Source organism: Passer domesticus, chromosome 23, assembly GCF_036417665.1.
Source record: "Passer domesticus isolate bPasDom1 chromosome 23, bPasDom1.hap1, whole genome shotgun sequence".
Taxonomy (NCBI): Eukaryota; Metazoa; Chordata; class Aves; order Passeriformes; family Passeridae; genus Passer; species Passer domesticus.
In genome coordinates this window covers 6,750,725-6,762,950 of record NC_087496.1, presented here as the reverse complement: position 1 = coordinate 6,762,950, position 12,226 = coordinate 6,750,725, and the positions used below count along the sequence as shown (strand labels likewise).

The 12,226-nt window shown below is 53.5% G+C and overlaps 1 protein-coding gene across 1 annotated transcript; it reads right to left on the bottom strand.

Annotated features, from left to right (window-relative positions):
* Positions 1 to 1,095: 1,095 nt before the first annotated feature.
* Positions 1,096 to 8,932, bottom strand: ANKK1 (ankyrin repeat and kinase domain containing 1). Its single transcript, XM_064397546.1, has 8 exons — positions 8,745 to 8,932; positions 6,680 to 6,974; positions 6,191 to 6,342; positions 5,266 to 5,315; positions 5,026 to 5,181; positions 4,694 to 4,812; positions 3,803 to 3,848; positions 1,096 to 3,454 (listed from the first exon to the last, which is right to left on the bottom strand). Exons 1-8 carry the CDS (start codon positions 8,930 to 8,932, stop codon positions 2,115 to 2,117), a joined length of 2,346 nt encoding a protein of 781 aa, XP_064253616.1. The 3' UTR covers positions 1,096 to 2,114.
* Positions 8,933 to 12,226: the final 3,294 nt, after the last annotated feature.

The following is a 12,226-nucleotide window of genomic DNA, read 5'->3' as shown; positions in this document are numbered from 1 at the left end:
GGGAGCAGGGCTGGAGCAAGACCAGCTTGAAGGAACCTTCAATTTCCCTCCTCTGGTTTTGTGTCTTAACCACGCTGGGATTCTCTGAGGGGTTTGAAGAGGAATTGGATTGGAAATATCGCCGTGGTTCAGGAGCTGCTCAGCACAGGGATGCTCAGGGCAGCACTTGAGTCATTCCACAACTCCTGCCAACACCAGACACACCACCCTGCTCACCCAGGCAGCTCTGGGTACCCCAAAACCACGATTTTTGAGCCATAAGGGCCAACAATTTTGATTTTTTGGAATCTAAACGAGCTGTTTAGGAGGTTTCTGCCCTGCTGCTGCTGCCTGGGCCATGAACTTTGGGTAAGAACACGAGATAATCAGCAGCAGATTCATCAGCAGGGACAAAAGACTGAAACGGAGTTGAAAAAGGGGAAAGAAAAAAAAAAAAGAGGGGGGATGGAGATCTACGAATAATTTTAGAAATAAGCTGCAAGTTGCACAGTCACAAAGCGGAGGCTGGAATGCACTTTTCCAGAGTTTGTAAAGACTCATTTAATTTCTATAGAAACTGAGCAGCAAACAGGTAATTTTCTCTGCAAATTGCTTCTATCACCTCTGGAATGCTCTGCAAGAGCAGTGTATTTCCCTCGTGTCTTCTTAATCCCCTGTTATTTTCATTATAAATTTAATTAAGCTCTTGTAGAGAACGTTCCATGACATATGAGCTGAGTTTTGTTTTTCTGCCGGAGCAGGGACAGAAAGGAGCTGCTGAATTGTGTGGCAATTGGATTTCTTTCTTTCTGGGTAAATATTTCAAATGACACCGAGCAGGGGAGACATTTGCTGAATCAATAGAGCTGAAGCTCAGGGAAGGAGCTGCACAGGGAGGTCTGAGCATCCCAAGAATTCCTTCAGCCAGGCCTTTCCTCCTTGGACAAAATTAGGGAATATCAAGAGTGAGTAAATCAGGGAAATGCCAAGATTTTTGGGGTTTTTTTTTTGTGGTTGGAATAAAAAAGCCAATTTTTTACACTCCCTGCAAGCCAAAATGTCACTAGCATTTCATTTCATAACCTGCCCAGCTCCCCACTTCACCAGTGGCAAATGTTAAAAATGAATCATTTCATTACAATTTATTTTAAATGAGATCTGAAGGCTCTGGTGCCAAAGCATCACGAAAAACTGAGTTTGAATACAATTCACATCAATATCTTAAGTTAATATAAAATGAAAACTACATTAGCAGAGGTTGGGTATTTTAACCCCTGTTTTTAACCTGTTTAATCTCATGTTACCAGGCAATAACAGCTCCCCTGCAGAGCTGGGGTTGTTTGTTTCTATTTCAGCCTCTTCCCAGCTCAAGGCCATGACAAGTCACCCTCCCAGCAGGCACGTTTGGGGACTCGGGAGTCACAGCAGGGCTGTCAGAGCTGCACACCAGGGAATCAAATCCACCAAGAAGATGTTTTTCACAGCACTGATCGAGCTCTGGAACATCTTCCTGAAGGAAACCAGGAATTATTTCCCCCAGAGACACGACTCAAAGCTTGACCTGCAAGCAGCCAGATCTCGTGTGTGATTACGCTGGAATTTCTGTTCCCTGTGCTGCATCCATTTCAATGCTCTCTAGCAGTGATTTTTTTCCTCCCTGCCTTGTTTTATTTGATTCTTGTCACAGAAAGGAGATGTCAGGAAATCTGACACGTTGCTGTGCCAGCAGCAGGTGAGAATCTCACGATTCAATTCCCACCTGTGCCAGGGCCATTTTACACCAATTTTCTCTGTAGGAAAACATGGGATGAAAGCAATAAAAGCTGTGGAAGACGTGTGTGTGCTGTGCACAGCTTCAGCACTGCCTGCATGAGCAGGGAGTGCATAAATCCCTGCTCAGGAAGGATTCAGTGGGAAAGCACTGCCTAAAGTATCACCGTTCTACAAGCTTGGAAAAGATCTTGTCATCAAATAACTTCATTTTCTTTTACTCTCTGAGTGTTCACGCTTAAAAATCTTCCATTAAAAAGGGCAAATATTTTCCTGTAATCAGCAGGGGACAGGACAAGGTGCTTTAAGGCATCACAGCTGACGTGGGAAAGCTCAAGCTGTGGGAAAGCCCAGAGCTGGTGAATTTACAGATCTGTCCTTCCTGGGATCAGCCTGGCTCTGGGGACCTTCACCTCGTCCACAGTCCTGCTCCCGGCTTTGCCCCCCGCGGCCTCCTGCAGCAGGGTGATGATGTTCTCCCGCTGGTGCCTCACGGCCAGCTGCAGGGCCGTGCACCCAGCGACGTCCTCCACGTCCAGCAGCGCCCCTGCCTTCAGCAGGGTCTTGATGATGGCCATGTTGCCCTTGAGCACCGCCAGGTGCAGCGGCGTCCAGCCCACCTTGTTCCTGGCGTTGACGTCGGCCCGGCACTCCAGCAGGTGGATGACGCTGAGGAAGGAGCCCCTGAGCACGGCGAAGTGCAGGGGGGCCCAGTGGGCCCTCTCGGCCGTGTTGGGGTTGGCCCCGCAGCGCAGCAGCTCGCTGACCACCGGCTCGTCCCCGTAGCGCGTGGCCAGGTGCAGCGGTGTCCAGTCCATGCCGCCCTTGGCGTCCAGCCGGGCGCGGCTGCCCTTCAGCAGCCGGATGATCTCGATGTGCCCCTTGAAGGAGGCCAGGTGCAGCGGCGTCCAGCCTTTGTCCGTCCTCAGCTCCACGTTGGCCCCGTATTTGATGAGTTTCTCGCAGATCAGGTACTTGCCCCTGACCACGGCCAGGTGCAGGGCGCTGTAGTGGTTCTGGTCCAGGCTGTTGACGGAGATGCCGTTCTTCAGCAGGTACTGCACCACCCTGAACTTGCCCCTCTCCACGGCCACGTGCAGCGGCGTCCTGAGGTTCTTCTGCTTCCTCTCCAGGTCGGCGCCCTGGCTGGCCAGCAGCTTGACCAGGCCGACGTGCCCGAAGCACGCGGCCACGTGCAGGGCGGTCTTGCCGTCCACCTCCTGCGTGTTGCAGTCGGCCTGGCGCGACAGCAGCACCCGCGCCACGTTCTCAAAGTTGTTCTGCGCCGCCAGGTGCAGCGGCGTCCACCCGTCGCGCTCCTGCGCGTCCACGCGGGCCTGGTGGTCCAGCAGCAGCCGCACGGCGCGGTCGTCGCCGTGCTGGGCCGCGAAGTGCAGCGGGCTCCAGCCGTCCTCGTCGGCCGCGTTGACGTCGGCGCCGTGCTCGATGAGGACGGCGCAGAGCTCGGGGAGCCGGCGCTGCACGGCCAGCAGCAGCGGGGTGCAGCCGCCGCCCGCCGCGCCGTTGACGCCGGCCCCGCGGCCCAGCAGCAAGCGCACCCTGGCCACGTTGCCCTGCAGCACCAGCAGGTGCAGCAGGGTCAGGCCGTTCTCCTGCACCCTGCCCAGCTCCTCGGGCCCCAGCTCCTCGGGGCTGCCGGCCTCCCCGTGTGGAGGGGGGAGAGGAACCTCCTGGGGGTCCTTTCCTAAAGGCAGGGACGCAAAATGGGAGAAAAAGAGTGAAAAATTGCCAGGAAGGGAGGAGAGCCTGTGACTCTTTGTAGAATGACATGAAATTGAGTCATTTGAGAGATGAAGAATGTAAAATAATGCCACACATGCACTGGGACATTTAGCCTCTCTCTCACAGTACCTATTTCCCGAACAGTTCATTTTTCCTTAACTTAAATTTTTCCTTAACTTAAAATTTTCCTTAATTTGAAATGTCCCCCACAAGGAAAACCTTATGAGCCACATCCTTCTACAACAAAACAGACAACTTTTATAGCTTCCCCTTCTTTCCTTTGCAATTCTAAAGCCAGTCCTCTACTTACCCCCACTCCTGGTGTCTCGGGGGAAGGTGAACTCCTCTTTGTCACCCTTTTTTTCAGAAAGGAGGAAAGAAGGATAAAATAGTGTTTATTTCCATTCTGTAATGTTTGCACCCAGCCCTTTGCTGCTGCTCTGCAGTTTTTTGTCATCATTTGAGAGTTTTTTATCCAATGCTGTTTTGGCACCCAAAACTCAGCTAAGCCAATCACGTCGCAGCAGGAATGGGGGAACATGAAGATGATCTATGGGTATCCATGAGCTTTTCCTCCTTGTGCTCATTTGCTCCCAAACACACCCATATTCCACTTCCTGACTGCATGGCAGCATCCCAAAATGATTTCCTTTGTTGTTTAGGGACCCCCAAGCCCCTACTTCAGGCCTCTGGTTTCTTGCACAGCTCTAAAAACCAATAATTCCCAACTCCTATCTCTCCCTGTTTTCTAGGCATAATTACTCCACTAGCTGGGATTACGTTGTGACTATCCAGAAGCATGATTTTTTTTCTTAGCCAGAGAAACATGGATTTAAAACTGTTTTAAAAAAATTTCTGTAAGAGTTGTTCAAAATGGAACATCCTTAGTTTTTTGTGCTGTGAACAGAACCCTGTGATTCTGTGTTTGCTTGTGTTTCTTTTAGTGATTGAATAATAAACCCACTTCACCTGAGCAGGTCCAGAAAAGGGTTTTCCTCTCCGACTCTTTATCATTTAATGCATTTGTTAATTAATTTGCAAGTGTCTTATCCCCATCAATGAATTACAGAGGCACAGCCTGTGCAGCCACCCAGTGAAGGTGCTGAGGTGCACCTTTGGGAGGGGAGAGAGCCTCAAGTTCTGGTAAGACCAAGGAGCAGCCTCAGAGGATTTCCTGAGAGGCTCAGGGGGTTCTCCTCACCTGCTGGCTCCTGGAGATGGCCGGTTTGTGGGACATCTTCCTGACCAGGCGCTCGTTCTCCGGGTCCTGCACCAGGCTCTGGATCAGAGCCAGCAGCACATCTGTCTCCACAGGGATATCTGCCAGGGCACAGCAGTTCAGCTCTGAGGCTGCCCCAGCTCCAGAGCCGGGCAGGACCCACGTGGGAAGGGAGGGAAAAGGGATGAGGGGATGGGTGACAGCAAAAGGGCACCCAGCTGTTAAACCTCGGGGTGGAACTGGGAAAACTGCACACAAACCCTGCTTATCACCCCACGGGGCTGACCCTCGGCTGATGCACACCCCAGTCCCACCTGCAAAGCTGGGCCTTTGCTTGGGGTCCTGGTCCCAGCACCTCTTCATCAGGTCGACCATCTGGTGGCACTCCCCGGGCCAGTCGTCCCTGACGAGCTCCAGCCCCGGCCTCTTCCCCGCTGCCACCTTCACGATGATGGCCATCATGTTGGCCCCTGCAAAAACCCAGCACACCCTGGGTGCTCTCCCTGGGAAAAGGGCTGCAGTGAACCTTCCAGGGCTGCAGGGTCGGTGTTTACCTGTGTAAGGCTTTTTCTGCATGAGCACCTCCCAGATGACGATGCCGAAGCTGCGGGAGAGGAGAGACTGTGAGCACCTGGACATGGAATGCACTCATTGCTTCTGCCTTCTGCAGAAATGGGAGGATCAGGAAGGAAGTTCTTCACGAGGGAAGGATTTCATCTCCCAGAGCAGACGGATTTCATCCCCCAGGCCACAAGGATCAGGCCTTGTGCTTCTGCCTCATGTATCTCCCTTCAGAGTGGGGTCATCACCTTCCAAAGGGTCTGAGCAGTGAATGAGTGACTTGGAGCCTTTCCTGGCACAGTCAGGCTCTCAGTGCCTTTTTTCCACTTTATTTACATTGGGGTTTCAAGCCCTTGGCTCCTGCAAGTCCCTGTGGCCGTGCAAATCCTCCTTTCCCTCTTGCCCCTGCCCTCTGTGCTGCAAAGGCCAAGGAACTGAGCAATTTCCAGACATGGACGTGGAGCTCGTGTGAATGTGCTGCAAAGCTCCTCGCCCAAAAAGGGCAAAAGCCAAGCTGAAATCTCTCCTCTGCCCGTTCCTGACCAAAATGAAGCTGAACACGGAGGCAGATAAGCCAATATTGGAATGGTTTTACAATCAATCTCAGCAGGGACTGTGATGGAAGAGCAGCACTGGCTCTTTGGGCTCTGCTCTCACTCCTTTTCATGGGAACAGGGTGTGATGGCACCTGGGCCAGTGCAGCCTGCAGCTCCCTTGGGAGGTGCATTGGGATGATGATTACCCACAGTGAACCCCCCTCCCTGTCAGTCTCACCACCGAGGTCAGGGCACCCCAGTGTGTTCCCCACATTCTGTGAGGCAGAAAACCAGAATTGTAACAACCTGAGGCAGTGTTCAGCCCCCCTTGCTGGGTGTCACAGCTCGGGGACACCCCTGGGTGCCCTGGGCCAGCCCTCACCTGTACACATCGTACTTGATGCCCGGGGGTTTGCTGTTCTGCAGGAACATTTCGGGGGGGATGTAGCTCAGGGTGCCCCTCAGAGCTGAGCTCTCGATGTACTGCATCCTGCTGGATTGCTCCATCCACTTGGACAGCCCAAAGTCGGAGATCTGCAGGCAGGAACAGGGAAGCTGCCCCAAAATGCTCACAGTCACCCCTCCTGCTGCCACCCAGACATCTCCCATCTTTGGATCAGGGACAGGAGGAGGTGTGAGCAGCTGGAGCCTGACAAAACCTGACAGCCTGTCCAGGTGAGTCCAGCTGGAGCCTTAAATCCCCAGTGCTGGCCCAGAGTCCCTGTGTGACCCTGAGAACACCGTGTAATTTGCTCAGCAGCTGCTTGTTAAACACCCCCCGGGTCACTCTGTCCCGGGCTGTTCCTGAAGAACCTGATGTGCTGGGGTTCTGGCAGAAACAGCCTGGCTCTGACGGGAGGGATGGCCGTACCTTGACGTGCATGTTCCCATCCAGGAGGACATTCCCTGGCTTCAGATCCAAGTGCAGCAGGGGAGGGCTCATGCTGTGCAGGAAATTCATGGCCAAGCCCATCTCGTGGATCACCCGGAATTTCAGCTGCCAGGACATTCTGTGGGTGGGAAGGATCCTCTCCAAGGACCCCCTGGCCATGTATTCCATCACGATCCCCAGAGGGCTGTTGCACACCCCGTAGATGGTGACAATGTGCTGGAATTTGATTTTCTCCATCTTGCTTGCCTCCTCCATTAGACAGTTCATGCTGGTCCTGGAAAGTGGAAAATAAAAAATAAAAAATACACCGGGAGCAAGAAATGTTATCAGCTGATTCACAGGCTCAGTAACTCTGTAGTAACTTAGTGACACCCAGCCTTTCTGAGCACTGCCTACCCCAAAAAGATTCATCCCAAATTCCCCCTTGAGCTCATGATAATGCTGCCACACAGGGTTCTTTTGCAGACTAAAATCTGACATGGATGGTGTTGTGACTTCTCACAAAGTGAGAATGTGAGGTTTACTTGAGCTGAGGTTTATTTGGTGGTTTATTCAGCCACCACAGGGAAAGAGATGAAAAACTGGCACTTGTTTCAACCCTTAGCAGTGAGGACAGAGAGCCTGTGCCTGTGACACTGGGGAAATGGCTTTAAACTGCCCCAGGGCAGGGTTAGATGGGGAGGAATCCTTCCCTGTGAGAGTGAGGAGGGGCTGGCATGGAATTCCCAGAGGCTGCCCCCTCCCTGGAAGTGTCCAAGGCCAGGCTGGAGCAGCCTGGGACAGTGGAAGGTGCCCCTGGCCACAGCAGGGAGGACTGAGATCAGCTTTAAGGCTCCTCCCAGCCCAAAGCACTCTGTAGACCCATGAAATGCCCAGTGTTCCCTGGCAGCAGGATGCCAGGAGCAGGCACAGCTCCGTGCCACTGCTGCAGCTCCTGCTGTGCCTGCAGCTCTGTGCCTGGCTGTCTGTCCCGCGGTGACTCTGCTCCCAGGGCCAGCCTGCCGTGCCTGCTGCTGCCTGCCAGCTCTGGCAGACCTGTTTCTCCAAGTTCTCCCAAGGCTCACCCCTCCCGACCTGCTGAACGAGTTTGGGGGAGCAGCCAGGCAGCAAAGTGCCAGGAGTGCCTTTAAAAAGCACAGCCTGGGAACGGAGCTGAGCTGCCAGCAATTAGGCCGGGCCATTAATTGATCTAAAATGGTTCAGCCAAGCAAAATCTTCTGCCAGACTTCCTCGGGCAGGCTCCTCACCGTGAGACCTACCCGTAGGCTGAGGAATCTCAGGTATTTTACTACAATTGATAAGATACAGAATTAAAACTGATTATTTGACTCTTTTTTCCCCCCACACAAACAAGAACAAAATGCAAGTGTAGGATCTGCAGAGCAAACTGAGGACAGCCAGTGCTCAGTCTGAGCTCAGTTGTTGTCTGTAACAAGAAATCACAGGAGTGAGATTTTTATCCAGGCAGGATCTTTCCAAATTGAAGGGAATAAAATTTTAAATTAAATAAGTCCATCAACTCTGCTGGTTTCCCATCAGCTCTGCCTGTATTGGATGTGTTATCAGCAGTGGTTGTGATTACCTGGCCCTGCTCCATCTCCAGACACAAGGTGGGCACCAGCAGAGTCTCTGGTGAGAGACAGAGCAGGCAGCAGAGAGGAGCTGCAGGTGCACCACGGAGAGGAAAGAGATGTCTGGAGGCTCCGGGAGCAGGGCAGCAAAACCAGCTGGAAATCCTCTGCCCCTCATCTTAAACTGGAGCTTTTGGTGATTAATTGAGTCTGATGGCTACACCTCAGCCCAAAGTGCAGCGGGAGCTGTAAATGACCCACCAGGCTGCTTTTATCCCTGGGTAAGGGGCTGACCTCAGCCCTGCTCCGTCCCCCGTGTTCCTTGTGCACCCACACGAGACAGGGAAAGGCAGAACTCCTATTTCCCACTCCCTCTGGGTACCCAACCCTTCCCAGGGAGCAGAAACTCCTTCCTGCAGAGTTTTATCCCCCAATCCATCCAGCCGGGGTGGCCAGAGCCGAGCAGGGCTTACCTGTCCAGGCTGGAGTCCTGCAGCAGGAACGGGGAGCACTTCACTGCATAGACCGTCCTCCACCTCCTGTGCTTCACCTGGTACACGTGGCCAAAGCCCCCGCTGGCCACCTTCAGCCACTCATCCTCGAAATCCTCCTTGCTGAACACGGTCAGGCTGCCCAGCTGCCCGCCCCGCTCCGTGCCCATGGCACAGCTGGCTCTGCTGCCTGCTGGGGAGGCACAGAGGCTCCTCCTGCCCTGCCCTGCCCTGCCCTGCCCTGCCCGGGGAGGTGGGGATTCACCCCAGGGCAGCCCTGGCAGCTCCTGCCAAGAGGTGGATCCTCAGTGTGGCTGCTCACATATTCTGTTTTTCGCTCAGGCTCAGCTCCAGCCTGGCAGCGTGGCTCTCATATCCAGCGCTGCATGGGCAAATCCTCAAAGAATTTCGGGTGGGAAAGGGTGCAAAGGATGAGACTTCAGTGGTTGCTGTGCGCTGAGGGTGGCATTCCTCAGATGGGGCGTTTGGGGAAAGGGAGGTGGGACCTGTGGCAGGGTGAGGCTTGGAGGGAACAGAGAAACCCACCAGGCAGAATTGTACATGAGGGACGTGGAAAACACTCCAGAGAGAACAGAGGGAAAAAACCCAGAAGTAGCTGGATGGAGAGGTGGAAAACACTCCAGAAAGATAAAAAACTGAGTTAAAAAACCCTCCAGAAGTAACTGGATGGAGAGGTGGAAAACACTCCAGAAAGATAAAAAACTGAGTTTAAAAACTCCCTAGAAGTAGTTAGATGGAGATGTGGAAGACACTTGAAAGGCAAAAAACTGAGTTAAACCGCCCCCCCCCAGAAGTAGCTGGATGGAGAGGTTCTAGGAAAAAAAAACACTCTAGAAAGATAAAGAACAGGAAAAACCCCAAACAACCAGAACTGCCATATGAGCGCATGAGGCTGAGAAAAAACCTCAGCAGAAATACCAGAAATGTGGCAAACCAGAGCAGTTCCCTCAGGGATAGAATAAAATCTCCCTGGAAGTGGGTGTTTGGAGGAGCACAGACTGGTCAGAGCAGTTTAACCCTCACCGTGTGAGCGCCAGGAGCAGCACACACACCTTCAGCTGAAAAGGGGTTAAAAACTCTCCTCTGGGTTTGTGCCTTTGTGTCTTTAATGCCTCAGCTCTCTCTGGAGGTAGCTCAGTGTCAAAGACAAGGTGGTGCTGATTCCCTCAGCGCTACTGCAATACAAATAATAATTAGCACTGCTGCAGGGTAATTGTCTCAGTGCCAGCAAGCCTTGGCCTGGGATTTTTAGTTCTGTGGCAGAATCTTGAGGAAATCCTTGGAGGAAGCCTGGCCCAGGTGGAAATGTGAGTTTCTTGTGTTACACTGACCCCAGGGGCTCTGGCAGTGAACTCCTTCTTTGCAGGAGAGGGGAAGAAAAAGGAAAAAAGGCTCTGCAGGATTTAGGGAGGGAAAGCCCCAATTAGAAGGAGATTGCTGCCAATTCCCTGGCACTCCCCAGGAGCTGCCCACCTGGAGTGATGCCCTGCTGCCCTCCACTCCCAGCTGCCAACACAATTTTGGAGCCGAGGACAAGGACAGAGATCCCCATTCCCTCCCCTGCAGACACAGACCAGACAAACACTGCGAGGCTCAGGTTTATTGCGGAGTTCAGGAGCAGGGGAACACTCAGCCCACGGCTGCAGAGGGGCAGCAGCTGCTGCTTCTCTCCCTCCCCACACCTTCCAGGGGCATTTCTGTGCCAACAGGAACGCCCCAGAGCTCAGGAACGCCCCAGAGCTCAGCAGTTCCAGCTCCGAGGGCAGGAGGAGCAGGAGGTGAGGTGCTGCTGGTCATTCCCAGCACAGGCAGAGCCCTCTCTCTCCCCAGAGGTGCTTTCCTTGCTCACTCTCCCGGTGCTGCAGCAGGTCCTGCACAGGATGGAGCAGCCCCAGCTCCTCTGGGATGTGGGGCTGGAGACTGAGGAGCTCTCACAGTCCCCCCTGGCTGCTCTCCCCACAGCCAGCCCCTGAAGCCCCCAGGAGAGCCCTTTTTGTGTCCCCCATCCCATGGATGCCTTTCCCCAGTGCATTCCAGCAGATTCTGGAGTTCTCTGACCGTCAGTGGGGATTTGGAGAGAACAGCAGAGGACTAAAGGGAAGGAGGAAGGGAAGGAGGAAAGCACTTGGCTCCTCGGAGGTGAGAGAAGCTGTAAATGCAAGGAGACACACCTCTGGGGCTCTGGGTGCTACCCACACACCCAGCTCCAGCCTTTTCCCCACCGCCTCCCCCTGGGGGCAGCTCCAGTGCCCAGAGCTGGATTTCACCTGGCTCTCCCCTCTGCTGTGCCCAGCCTGGGCTGGCTCTGCTGGCCCTGGGGCACACAGTGATTCCTCCTCTGCCCTGCAGTCTGTGGGCTCTGATGCAGAAGGAAAGGAAGGGAGGAGAGGAAGACTCGGGGCAGAGGTGGCATCTCCTGCTCCCTGGTCAGCAGGGGTTCTACAGAAGCCAAGCAAATTCAGCTGCTTCTCTGGTGGCTGGGGAGCTGCAGGAGCGCTTCAGCTGCTGGGATCAGAGCCCGTGGAATTCTCCAGACGGGGGATAACGGCTGGGCTTGGCTCTGTGCCGCTGGTGCAGCCACAGCCCCATGAAAGCACTGGCCAGGACTGCACAGGCAGCCAGGGCCCCCAGCAGGACGGGCAGCAGCGGGGCAGGAGCAGCACCTGGACACACAGAGAGGGAACGGAGCGGTGAGAAATGTTCTTTGCACAGCCACAAGGAGTTAGGGATGGTGCCAGCGGGTCTTGAGAAGTCTCTCATGTTTTACCAGCTCAGTGTCACTCTTTTCTAATAGCTATAAACATCTAATTAATATCAGTCAGCTTCTGTGTTTCACCTGTAAACACTCCTGACCTATGGCCAGCCTCATTCTGCTCCAAAATGCTGCAATTCTTTACAGACAGAACATTCTGCCTCATTTTTCTCCCCTTCCCTCCTCCTAAAGCTTCAGTTCCCTCACAGGGTGCCTTTGAACTCTGTTGGATGTGACACTGATTAACCCCCACGTCTGGGATTCAGGGAGGCCAAAGCAAAGGTGAGGAGTTACTGGGATATAACCTAATCAAGAAAGTTATTAAAAATGTGCTGGTTTCCTGCAGGAAAAGCTGAGCAAAAACCTCTGCAAGAGAAATGAAACCAGGAGAGCCCCACCTTCCACTGGCTTGTACAGAAACCTGTTGTTCATCCTCCAAACAGGCCCGAGGGACACCAGACTGTGCAGGTTTCCATGGCTGGTCCTGTCACTGGGCTGGGCCAGGGGCTCCACACTTTCCAAGCAGCTCTGGGAAAGAGATGGAAAACACCTGAAGTGTCCTGAACAGAACCCCAGGGCCTCCTCAGTCTTTTCCACCTCTGCTGTCATTCCTAAAGGTGAATTTCCAATCCTTGCACCAGCACATGTGTAAATCTTAATTCCCTTTTTTAGGGATTACCAACTATTGGCA

What these genes read in the sequence shown, in the direction of transcription:
- ANKK1 (XM_064397546.1), bottom strand. Translation starts at nt 8,932, where the DNA reads ATGGGCACGGAGCGGGGCGGGCAGCTGGGCAGCCTGACCGTGTTCAGC. An exon ending in ATCAAGTACGATGTGTACAG is followed by an intron (nt 5,316 to 6,190) that starts GTGAGGGCTGGC and finishes CCTCTCCCGCAG; the next exon opens with CTTCGGCATCGTCATCTGGG. An exon ending in CCGAGACACCAGGAGTGGGG is followed by an intron (nt 3,455 to 3,802) that starts GTAAGTAGAGGA and finishes CCCTGCCTTTAG; the next exon opens with GAAAGGACCCCCAGGAGGTT.